The 12598-nt window shown below is 39.6% G+C and overlaps 2 protein-coding genes across 4 annotated transcripts; both read right to left on the bottom strand.

The window, feature by feature from the left end:
- Positions 1-329: 329 nt before the first annotated feature.
- Positions 330-9507, bottom strand: LOC105281293 (DNA topoisomerase 2). Of its 3 annotated transcripts, XM_011342396.3 has the most exons (23): positions 9196-9507; positions 8393-8725; positions 7906-8149; positions 7453-7839; positions 7111-7350; positions 6780-7038; positions 6530-6699; positions 6236-6446; positions 5558-6146; positions 5251-5482; positions 4847-5046; positions 4626-4761; positions 4257-4556; positions 4161-4169; positions 3689-3919; positions 3438-3623; positions 3209-3341; positions 2977-3120; positions 2802-2889; positions 2621-2703; positions 2430-2546; positions 2132-2247; positions 1909-2046 (listed from the first exon to the last, which is right to left on the bottom strand). In XM_011342396.3, exons 2-23 carry the CDS (start codon positions 8698-8700, stop codon positions 1909-1911), a joined length of 4521 nt encoding a protein of 1506 aa, XP_011340698.1. In that variant the 5' UTR covers positions 8701-8725; positions 9196-9507. The 3 variants fall into 3 exon arrangements, with proteins under 3 accessions (XP_011340699.1, XP_026828366.1, XP_011340698.1); XM_011342397.3 differs by lacking the exon at positions 4161-4169 and having other exon boundaries at positions 330-2046; XM_026972565.1 differs by lacking the exon at positions 9196-9507 and having other exon boundaries at positions 330-2046; positions 8393-8700.
- Positions 9508-10552: 1045 nt separating this feature from the next.
- On the bottom strand, positions 10553-12167 carry LOC105281294 (SUZ domain-containing protein 1). The gene is made up of 4 exons (XM_011342399.3): positions 12006-12167; positions 11576-11634; positions 11314-11491; positions 10553-11244 (listed from the first exon to the last, which is right to left on the bottom strand). The coding sequence occupies exons 1-4, from the start codon at positions 12102-12104 to the stop codon at positions 11050-11052; spliced, it is 531 nt and encodes a 176-aa protein (XP_011340701.1). The 5' UTR covers positions 12105-12167; the 3' UTR covers positions 10553-11049.
- Between the last annotated feature and the right edge of the window lie 431 nt (positions 12168-12598).

Genomic DNA, 12598 nt, shown 5'->3' on the forward strand with positions numbered 1-12598 from the left:
ACGATCTTCCTCATGATAAAAAAAAACAAGAAGAAAAAAAGGAGAGAAACAGGAATTGCGTCGAGGATGATGTATGAAACGTTATAGCAATAAATTTACGTATTTGTGTATAATTTAAAGTTAGTAAACTTATTAATTAAATATAAATCACGCATCTCACGGTGTATATTATCCCCATTGCTTTTCATTTCAATCTCGTCGTTCTCTTCCGTTAAGCAATGAAATCCAACAATGAATTATCGAGTATCTAAAAAGATAGAACATTTTATTACGTATTTCGTACGTGAATTATATAAAAATGAAAATCACTGAAAATACGAATTATTGAATTAGGCGGAGAACGCACGCAACGTGACCGGACACTATCGATCAGTATCGGAAAATTTATAAATTTCAATCGGCTCTGTTTGTATGTATATCGATATTCATGTAACGGCAAGTGTAAGGTCGTGTCAATTGCAATCACAATCATCTTCTTCATCCTCTTACTCTTACACGATTGAACAAGTACGCGTAAAAAAACTAATATGTATATATATATATGTACAGTCAGAGGTCGGTTTTACTGAATACACACTAATATGCATCAAAAGTTAATCAGTTCCGTTAGTTTCGCGCAATCTTCCAGTTAATGTTGGAAACGCTAATTAGCTTTTGTTCGTATTAGTCCGCTCAATCCTTTCCTTCTGACTGTAGTCGAAAATTGAATTGTGATTTTCAGCCTTTTTACGTGTTTAACCAGGTTTTCGTTACCCTACAGATGCGTACAGTGAAAGACGAGCATGAAGTCAACCGTTGTTCTGCTCTATGCGTGGTCAGTATACAGCTAAACGTCCGATCCTTTCGCTTAACACATATTGAGCGCAGTATAGTCGTAAGATCCATCCTATATATGTATATATGTATAATAGACATTTACCGCGCGCTGTATAATTTCACTTTTAGTCTTAGATAACTTGAAAGAAATCCATATTGTGACGTATGTAAAAATATATTTAAAACATGTGCAGATTTCATTTTGTTCTTTTCATTTTCTATAAAATGCTTGTTTTTGCCGGGATTCATGTTACATCTTGTCTTTTTCCTTTTTTTTTTTTACTAAAACGCGTTTCACAAATAAAATTCCAATGAAAACGTGCGTGATACGTATACGATGAAAGGTATGTTGGTTGTGCGATAATCCGAGATCTGGAGAATAATGTTGTATATTGCGCGTTCTAATTAATCTACCTAGTAGTACAGGCGGCGCCGAAGGTTCTTTCTGCGAAGTACGGGCGTGCCACTTGCATCTAAACTTTTAAAGAAGGGAAATGCGCTATGGTCAATCGCTAAAATAATCTCGGGCATTACAATACAGTTCTCACAATTCTCGCTTTAGACTAGGAATTTTTTTCAAAACAAAAAATTCGAATCACGTGAGAGTCAAACGAGTATTCTGGGCACACCCGGTGCACTCTGCGGCGCTCTGCTCGTAGTGCTTTCGGTTTCGCAAAATTCCACTCACTCGCAACGCTATGTACAAGATTGTGTACGGAGCGTTTCAGGAAGAACACACCAGCAAAGTTTAAGAATGCGTCTTAAATCAAAATAGTTTTCCTCGATAAAACAAAACTAATCGTACATATTTGATTCCAAATGACTTTTTCTGCTTTTAAAGATATCTCGAGACGCATCTCCAACATCTGGCAAATCCTGTACGAAGCACCCCGCGTAAAAATTACTACTAATGTCGCTCGATTCTGGTGCGAGGTAAAATCTTGAAATTCTCTGAACAAAGGCGCGCAATGTTCCTTCACGATCAGCGAACTTCGTCTCGACACCGGATTCATTCTAAGCTACTTCGATCACATCGTCTTTCTCTTTCTCTCTCTCTCTTTGTCACAATTTCACAGTGCGGCGTGACAGCATTCAATCAGAATCTTCGTCATCCGACTTCAACGCGTAAGATACGGGCTTTCGAACTCGACCAGCAGTTTTCCGAGGCGGTGGCAACTGTGAATCCTCCACAGTGTCGTCCTCGGAGTCCGATTTCTTCTTTTTCTTCTTCTACAAGAAAACAGATCAATGATGAGAAAAGATCTTATCGCGAACAATAGAGAAGCATACATTGAATTAGAAATATTGCACTTACACTCTGCTTAGCCGTGAACATGTCATCCGTATCAGAGTCCTCGGACGATTTCATTTTCTTCTTCTGTCTTTTCAGATTTTTATTGCCACCGTTCTCAGTCTTCTTCTTAGCAGGTGCTAAAATGTAAGAATCAATTTTAATAACGAAATAGTTTTTAGTTAACTGTACGTATCATTTTGTATCAATTATTTAAATAACTGCTTGCCCTTAAAATATTGCAAAAAGGATCCATATTGAAGAAATAATTTTTATAAAAATGCTCAATATAAACGCTCGTTTCTGAATTAACGTTGATTACCTTTCTTAGGCGGCGTAAACTTTAGAGGCGAATCCTCCCCTGATGAGGATATCAAAGGTTTCTGTTGCTTTTCTGGGGAAGAGCCGACCAACGAGTCGAATAGTTCCTCCGAAGTCGCTGCGAGAATAAATATTCTGATGCATTCCGCAACAAAAACGCGTATGTACGTGGGTATATTTAATGTGACTTACGTGCCGGTTGGGCCGGTTTCTTGCTTGGTTTGAAGTTGTCATCGGAGTCGCTTAATGCTATGATGGAATCCTGTTTCTTGTGTCTGTAAAGAAGACGCACAATGACAAAGTTTGCTTGAAGCAATATTATATATATATATTTTTTTGTTATATTAAACTGTAATATAGCGACCGTACGTACACTTGCTCGGAATCGGAGATGCTAAACATTTCACGATCACTATCCGAATCCTCCTCGCTACTCTCTATTGTGTACTTCTTCTTAGTTGCTGCTCAAAGTTAACAATTTTAATATCAAAAATTTTGATATTTTTTTAAATAATTTCCGCAATGGATGCTAGGATGAAAAGGAATACCTGCTGCTCTGCGAGACGATCGTGCGGGTTGCGGGAGCGGTGAAATACTGCCAAAATCAATGTCATCGCTATCGTCCGAATCCTTATCCTTCTTCTTGGCTCCCTTTTTGATCGGCTTAAATTGCAAGGTCGTTTGCTTCACTCCTGCTTGTGATAATAATAAAAGTGATTCGTGAGAATATCTAGCTAGTGGAATGTTGATAAATATTTGGCGAATTAGTAGTGTACGCACCTTTCTTCGAGCCCATCTTTTTTTCTATTTTTTCAGGAGAATTTCCAAGCCTGTCGTCGAGAGATTTCGTATTGGATTCGAGTAATGCATCAAACTCATCCTTCTCATCTAGCGAGATTGCCTCTTTCTTTACCTGAATTTTTTTATGCAGAAATTTATAGCACCATACGTTATATTATAATATAACGAGAGACACAAGTCCGCGAATAAATGAAATATGTTTTCTTACTCTAGGCTTCTTTATGCCTTCTTTTTTGTCTTTCGACACAATATCCGCTTTTTCGATCTTCTTTTTCAGTTCGACATCGATGACAGGAAGTATGCGGCGAGTATCTTCGCCCTTGTAGAACTTCGAGGGCGGTTTCTTCTCGTTTTGTTTCGATTTGGTTTCCTCCTTCCGCTCCTTTTCTTCCAACTGTGCAAACGTTGCATAGATAATTAGAAATGATATCACTTTTTATTCGAAACAAGATTATTTACCTTGTTTAATTCAATCAACAAATTGTCCAGATCTTCTTTCCACAAAGATATCGGCGTTCGAGCTTGCAATCTTTTCAATTCGGAAACTTTCTCGTCCCGTTGCCGCAACAAATCGTCCTTTTTCTCTTTCGTTAATGACCACATGGTCATTCCGAGAAGGTAATCGAAGTTTTCCTTCTCCATTGCAGTCGCGGTCGGAGCATTCTCATCCTCGTCCGCCGCAACTTCCTCCTATTTTTTTCGCGACAATGAAAATTATTGGTAAAATTGTAGGCATTTGTTAACATAACGGAAGATCTTTTTATGAGGACAACCATAATCCAAAATTTTCCATTTAATGTTGAAAATGTTCTGCTTGCTTCCATTAAGTAGCAGAGTGTTAAAAGATTTGTCTTTTTAGTTGGAGAATGATTGCGTCTGTTAAAAGATCTTTTGCAAGTTTTACATACTGTTGCTTTCTATAATAACTTACTTGATCCTCCTGACGTAGCAGTATAAATAAAGTTTAAACCAAGTAAATAACTGCGAATTTTTCAAGTAGAAAATCTCCAAGTAAAAATTTACTTACCAGTGCCTGTTCCCTGTTCTGCGCGAGTTTCCACGCCACTACTGGGTCCGAGTCGTAATTACGTCGGACCAACTCCGCTATCATGTCCTTTTTCTTTTTGTTCTCTATCACCAAATTGCCGTCGCACTTCTCGAGAATGAAGCGCGCTTGATTCGACAGCTTCGCCGCCTCCGCTTGCAGAACTCCCTCCAAGTAATCCTTCCTCTTGTGATACGTATCCAGTCGTACTTTATAAAATACTTTCAATATTTGTACCACGTTATCGTATTTGTTCAGACATTGATTCTCGTCGAACGCACACTGCACAGAAAGAAAAATCGAGTTGAGGTATGTCCGTTTCAATTGCGATCATCAATGTCAATGTCTTACCATAGACGTTATTGTCATCGTCGTCTGTAGTTTGAACACTTTATGAAGACCTTCTTTTTCCAGTTCGTACAATTTGTCACGATTCAACATTACTATGAAGTGTACCGCGGTGTCTGAGTTGTACTCTTTGTAATCCCTACGATAAAAATATGCGTGAGAAAAAGTAGAAGAAAATTTCCATAAATTTTTTCATTTATCATAAATAAAAAGAAAATTCTTACGTGATGATAGCCGGCGTTTTATCAGTCCCGTGTAACATAGGTTCCAGCACAGTTTCCTTGTAGGTTTGTGTCCATGTACCAATGGGAAGTTCAGTGATTTCAATTTTATCGGGTCCTATTATCGATACTTCACCGCTAATAACGTAACGATAATCTCCGCAACTCTCTACGGCGCCTTTGAAATTTTTATAGTACGGTGTCTAAAATAAATAGATTACGATTACGTCAGATTGAAATAATAATAATAAGTTGAAATTTGAATATTATTGAAATAATACTATTTTGAAGAATTTTTATTTATTTTTTATATTTTACATTTCAAGGATTATCTTTTGTATATTTATTAAATATAGAACATTCTTCTAAGATTATGACGTCAACTACGTAGATAATCAATATCTCACCATTGGTTTTGGATCCGCGCCGTCCATCATTCTCTGCAAATTCTCAATGATCTCCCGAGGATTGTAATTCGGAATCTTGGTCATCCATCCGGTACCGATGCCATCGGCGCCATTGACTAACATCATGGGAATTACGGGCACGTAGAAGACCGGTTCGATCTTTTGATTATCGTCGTACTCGTGCCTCAGGAGAGCGTCGTCGTGTTTGTGGAATATATACCTCGCTAACGGACTGTGCAAAAAGAGAGAGAGAAACAGAGATATAGATTTTTTCTACAAATATTTTGCGTTGTAACGTAATAAGCACCTCAGCATCGTGAAAATATATCTCGGACTGGCGGCGTCTTTTCCTCCGGCAAGCCTCGTGCCGAACTGACCGATGGGTTGCAGTAGATTAATATTATTGCTGCCGACGAAGTTCTGCGCGAGGTTGATTATGGTCGCCATGAGGGACGTCTCGCCGTGATGGTAGGCCGAGTGTTCGGCAACCGATCCCGCCAACTGAGCGACTTTCACCTCGCGTTTATCGTTACGTTTCAAGCACGTGAACATCACCTTCCTCTGGCCTGGCTTGAAACCGTCTATCATGTTCGGAATAGATCTCACGTTGTCATAGTTGCTGTACAGCACCAGCTCCACGTTAATAAAGTCCGAGAAGGAGACGGCGCGCGTGTCTTTCTCGTAGAGATAACGTTCGCCCAGGCCGATTTCCTTCCTTCTTTTCGTCTCGTTCATGTGATTCATCAGCCAATCCTTGCGTTGATCGACACACTTCTTGCTGAATGCCATGATGATATTCTGATCGTCCTGCTCGCCGTCGTACCGGAAGCGTATTCTGTGTCTGGTCATATTCTCGAAGTACTCCTTCGCCTCTTTGGCGGTCGAAGTACCCAGACCTGTGCAAATCCAAATAATTGTCAGATAATTCTTATAGATAATAATAATCATAATAATGCAATGCAATCAAAGATTTATAAATCAACACCTTTGTAGTATTTGATCTTATACGTATGGAAATTTTCCGTTTCCTTTTTCCACATGTCGAATTCCGGTAGCGAGAAGAAGGACAGAGTCTGATTGCCCTTGGTGGCCTTCACGATCGGCGTAATAAATTCCTCAATAAAATTCAGTTTTAACAACGAGGGCCAATTGTGGTGGATAAAATTGATCAAGAGACCTTTGATATGTGAACCGTCCTAAACAAACAGAAATTTAATTGTAAAATGACATGGTATGACATGGTGAGTATACGTGTAATCATCCATGCGAGAAATTTCACCTGATCCTGATCAGTCATGATCATCATTTTTCCATAGCGCAACGTTTTCAGGTCGTCTCGAGTTTCGTACTTCTTCTTGTACTGAAGACCAAGGATCTTTATCAAGTTATTAATTTCAGCGTTCTCCAGAATCTGCTTGTGCGTAGCTTCTCTCACGTTTAGCATTTTGCCTGTGATAGAGATTATTATTATTATCTATTTTCTCAATAAAATTGATTATTTAAATTAAAATTAAATTAAAATTGATTACCTCGCAATGGAAATATGCCGTATTTATCTCGGCCTATGGAGGCGATACCAGACACAGCCATCGTTTTGGCTGAGTCTCCCTCGGTCAATATCAGCGTGCACTCCAGCGATTTTGCAGTTCCTGCGTCATTGGCATCTTCCAACTTGGGTATACCGTGAAGTTTTCTCTGCTTCGATTTAGGGCCCAGCTTCTCAAGCTGACTATCAGCTTTGAATTTTGCCCAGGACAACACCGCTTCCACGATACCAACTTTTGTAACCTGTAATCGCATCATGAAGAATGATCAACTGTGGATAAAGAGGTGTTTAGCACAAACGAGTTCGCAACTCACGGAAGTGATAAATTTATCGGTGAACGTGCACTTGGAACCAAAGCTCTTGGGCTGCAGGGTCATATTTTCCTTAGTCTGAGAGTCGAATGTGGGATTGTTGATGAGACAGTTGATGAAGATCCACAAGTGATTCTTGATCTGGAACGGCTTAATCGCCACGCCGGCTTTGTTCTTCTTCTTCAGCGTTTCAGTCAACTGTTTGACTATCAATTCTGTCACGTGGTCGACGTGTCTGCCACCCTGCAATTGGTGTTCAATTTTCAGATCGGCTCAACTAAACTCTATGTAAAATTTTGCAACAGCGACTATTAATTCCATTAACCGCAATAAACCTTGACCTACCTTCGTTGTCGCGATGCTATTTACAAATGACATTTGTTGGAATCCCTTGTCAGACAAGGTGATTGCCACTTCCCAGCGAGGGTTGCAATTCTCATAAACGATCTTGAACGCGTTTCCGGCATCATCTTCCTTCCCCCTAATGTACAAATCTACATAATCCTTAAAATTCTTTACTGGAATGCGGGTGCCGTTCAGATACACCTTTACGCCCTTCGAGGAAGCAGCCACGTCGTACGCTCTTCGGGACATGAGAGCCACGATATCATCATCGAGAGACTGCATCTTGAACTTTGACAAGTCCGGCGAAAACGTGACTTTCGTGAAATCTTCACCGCAATATTCCTTGATTCTAGGCTCACTGGCTTTTCCCATGTTGTTGCCCCATGTCTGCAGGCAGGATGAACATTACTGATGGAACTGGTAAAAATCAGACGATTGACGAGTCGCACTTACTTGCTTTAACGACTTCTTATACTCTTTTGTTGCAGTTTCGACGGTAAAACGGTGACTAAAAATATTACACAGCTTCGCACCATAGCCATTTCTGCCACCGGTCACTTTTTCCTCCTCGTCGTCGTAATTCGAGGAGGTCAAAAGGTGGCCAAATATCATGGTAGGTACGTACATGTTCTCTTCCTTGTGTACCACTACAGGGATACCTTTCCCATTGTTCCACACGGAAATAGTGTTGTTTGCACTGTAATAGTGTATTAATGTGTTAAGTATCCAAATTAATTCGGTACTGTTGTTTCAAAGAAAAAAAAAACGGAATTATTAGAAAAATATACCTGACAATTTTCCAAGTATTTGTCATTATTTTCTAATATTCTTTTTGACAAATCTCAAAAAAAAAAACAAAGGTCAACTTCGTTTTTAAATGTGTATTTAGCGATAGAATTTTGCTTGTAGATTTTAGGATAATGCTGTAACGATAACTTACACATCGATATCGATCTTGATCATGTCCATCTTGGGATCACGTTGTTTATTATCGGCGGCATTCACCAGGATTTCATCAAAGATTTTGTATAATCCAGGAACGTACTTTATATCCTTCTGAATCATCATATCCTTCTCTTTATCGAAAATCCACATCATCTCTGTAAGTGGCTCGACGGATCCGATGTAGGTATCCGGCCGTAACAGGATGTGTTCCAACTGCGATTTCTTTTGATAAATGCCCTCGATGGTCTTCTGCTTGGCAGCAGATTTGCCATTGCCGGCTCCGTTCTCCATGGCTGCACTCATTTTGATATGGTGTACTGTTAGAGATCTATGGATATTAACATACATTAATCACATGGGCATTCTGAAAGTAAAAGTTTTCAACGCATTTGAAATTACAACTCTGTTTTCGTAAAAACTGCTGCAGAGTCAGTCCCGCGAAATCAACTTTCGATTTCGATTCCGCGCAATCTGTCCATCTGATCGCCGCGTCTCAATGAAAAATACAATCTAGATCCAAGTGCACTTGGAGGAACGTTTTCTGTTTTCACCAAATAAAAACTGTTACCGGAGCGGTGAGTGTCCATATTGGAGGGAGCTTTGAAAAATATGGCGGGAAAAGGCCGCCATCTAATTGGTGCGAGGTGGTTTCGAGGAGGACGTTGACGCCGCTCGTTCCGCGGCGAGAACACCTGTCCTCCTCTGGTTGCCTCGCGAGGAGCCGTCGCGGATCGCGAGCGAATTGCGCCACGACGACTGGGCCTCGCGGGAAGCGAGCGAGCCGCGAGCGTTGCGTACCTTTAGTGACTTCGCCTCGGCGAGAGTGAGTCGCTCGCTGTGTAGCGTCGGCTGGACTCTAGGACGGAACGTCCATTCGCGGTGCCGCGAACGCCAATTATTGGCATATCACAGGCACACGCAGTGGTTGTCCCGCTCAGATGCGACGACGTTGATCGCTCAATTGCTCGCGTCGGCGATCATAACACACTCGCGAACGAGAATATAAGACCTCGCGCACGTATCTCACCGACTATTCCTCCGCGTCGTTTGCGTCCCGCTGCTCGCTTCGCGCTACTCGACTTGCTTCTACCGGGAGCAGAGCTGCCAACAACTGATCAAGTCCGTATCACATTTACGTTAGGTCCGTATCACATTAAGGCCCAATTTCACTGCGTCCGATGTCCCACGTGTGACGTTCGGTCCAATAGGAGAGCTTGTTTTCTAGAGATTTTAGGCACAGTGTGAATTCTCCATTAATAAGTTAAAGTTAGGTTAGTTGTGGAAATGACCTTAGGTATATTCTTCGTAAAGCAAGACCAATCGACTATTTTTCGTGTTGTACGGTTAATATTTCCCTCGCTGAGTCATATTTGTAAATAAAATTCACCGATATAAAATAAAGCTTTTCTATTCGCCAGTAAATCGTACTTGAAAGTAAAAGTCATTTATTTCGTTACTCGGCTATACTATTTAAAAATAAAGCTGTTTCTGACCTCTCTACTTTATTTTTTTATTTTTTTGGGGAGGAGATTTGTCGACTGCCCGACAAAGAAAAATATTAGAAAATAATGACGAATATTTCGAAAATTGTCATGTCTATTTTTCTAATAATTCGATACTTTTTTTATTCTTCAAAAAAACAGTACCGAATTAATTTGGATACTTAATACATCAATAATGAGCCTGTCATACGAGCAATGTACAGTGATTTTACTCTCCTAATTAGCTGAAAAATTTTGGCAAATTAAAAGATCTTCCCAATATTATAAGTGTGCGAACGAACTGGAGCAAACTCACGATGCAACATTGAACATTGCTAATCATACAAGATTTATTAATTTTTTTGAACTTTTATAACTGAATCGCCGTAATTCAGAAGAGAAAGACGTTAACGAGCAATAATCATAGTCATATTTTCGACTAAAATTGACTTATCACTTCAAGAGCTATATATTTAATCATCATTGCTGTTACGTGTATGTGTGTGTAGGGTAAATTAAATATTAATTTGATAAATAATATAACTAAACGTGTACACAATGGATCAAACATAATTATCATTATATTACTGTATAATAATAATAGACTACATTGGCATATGAATCGTGTTCAAATACTCAATCGACATTATTGAAACATATTTGTGTGCTATATATATATGTACAGGAAGTTGTTTTATTAGATAATGCAAATACGACTATTACATAATCTATTAAATACCTCGAATATTTTGCAAGTTATGAAATAAAACAAGCTGCGTTTTCACATCGTGTATCCATTGCATAGTCTCTAACTCTTTTTCTTTATATATATATATATAAAATTATTATATATATATTTTATATATATCTTTTCTTTGTTGTATATCCGTTTTCTCTTGCATTTCGAGTCTTCAAAATGTAATAAACACTGACGAAATGCGACGCGATGTTAGCGCGTCTAACGTTGGCATCGTTGAGTCCACGTTTCCTCGATCCTCGTAAAGATAAATCTGTGCGCGATGATAATCCGCGAGATACAGTTTCAAGGATGTTTTGGCCGGGAGCGCAAGGTTCTTCCGTACCATCGGCCTCATAGCCGTTCCTCTTTGCCATGGCAGTGACAAGGAAGAGGAAAAAGATGGGTGGAAAGAATTGATCCCTGGAAGACGCGCTACCTACGTACGCTGAAACCCCGGGTGCCGTCTGGGCCTGTAGGCATGCGAACAACGTTGCTGGGAACGTTGTTCCCGTTATTTGGTACCGTCGATTTTGGTTGAATTCGGTTAATCTCTTGCGTCAGTTTTTCCTCCGGGCTTTTCTCTTCCCCTAAGATTCTTCTCCGTGCTTCCGCATATTCCTGCTCTCTCTGAAATTATTTCTTGCTCGTGTACGTGTTTAATTTTTCCATAAAAGGTAAAACAAGTAAAACGTATACCTGCTTCAACGACTTGATAGGTTGCTTAGGTTTATCATCGTTTGGTCCGTCGCCGCTCCCTCGCGAGTTTCCAGTGGGTCTCTTCAAGATTTTCACCGTAGGTTTTGGTGGTACGTACTGAGACCTCAGTCCATCCTCCCCTAGTATGATCATTCTTGTATTTGTATTGTGACCGCTCCTATAAGCAAGAGTTGTGAAAAATTGAGGAAAATATAAAGGAATAAAAGGAAAACATAAACCTGAAGAATGTTTTTAAGCCTACCTAGATTCTATTTCTTCTTCTGTGTTTAATCGCAGAGCATCCAGTCTTTTGTCGAGTGCCTGAAATTCATCACGATTTCACGTTCCTTCCTTGTATACATAAAATAAATAACTACTTCAATATTATCAAGAGACAAATTCGATCAAGATTAACAGTTCATGGTATCCTTATGGTAATATAAGCCACAATTACAACAATTAGAGAGTCATGTGTTGACATTTTGACGAGAAGTTCAAGTATAATAAGAAGCAACAGAGACGTGATCAGCGGACACGATCTAATGTAAAATGACTCGAAAAGGTCAGTTCGTTCACTCTACTTGCTACTGAGAAATGTGCACTTGAAGGAATTCGCGTGTGGTATAGGTTAGTACAGAATTATATGTAGCTCCACGTCCAGCTTGAAAGGCGAACTTTTGAATGCATCTTACACCAGACTCCTCGATTTGCTCCCAACTCTCGAGGACATCATCCATCGCTGATACCTTACGAATTTCCGCACAAGTCCTAAAGTTTAGCGGACAATCCATTAATATTGGAGTATAGGGGGAACTGGAGAGAATGGGACACTCATGCTCAATGAGAGTAGTGTTGGTGCCGCCCTGAAAATCGGTGCTACCGCGAAATATTTAAACTATTGTTGAGTTGTACGGTTGGATTAACCAACTGAGGATTTATTACATCTCTGATTAACAGCTTTACAAAATAACAGCTGCAAATTAGAATTCACTGTGAACGGCAGATTCGTGCCCTCGAATTTAAATTTATTCAAAGTGCACAAGAAAAAGTCCGTATTGTATTTTGTAAATCACAAGTTATGAGAACAGAAACTTAGGAGATGTTAATTGAAAAAATCCCTAGTTTTGCATTAAGGTAGCCAATAAGCGCAATAAATAAATTATCAGACTTCATGTATAGGTGTAGTCCAGCTGATGTTTCAAATTCTTCGGAACACTTTTCATCCTCTTCCTTCTTTCCTCCCTCTTCCTTTCCATAGAAGGAAAGAAAGTGTCTGAAGCATTTG

Source organism: Ooceraea biroi, chromosome 9 (genome assembly GCF_003672135.1).
Source record: "Ooceraea biroi isolate clonal line C1 chromosome 9, Obir_v5.4, whole genome shotgun sequence".
In the NCBI taxonomy this organism is placed as follows: Eukaryota; Metazoa; Arthropoda; class Insecta; order Hymenoptera; family Formicidae; genus Ooceraea; species Ooceraea biroi.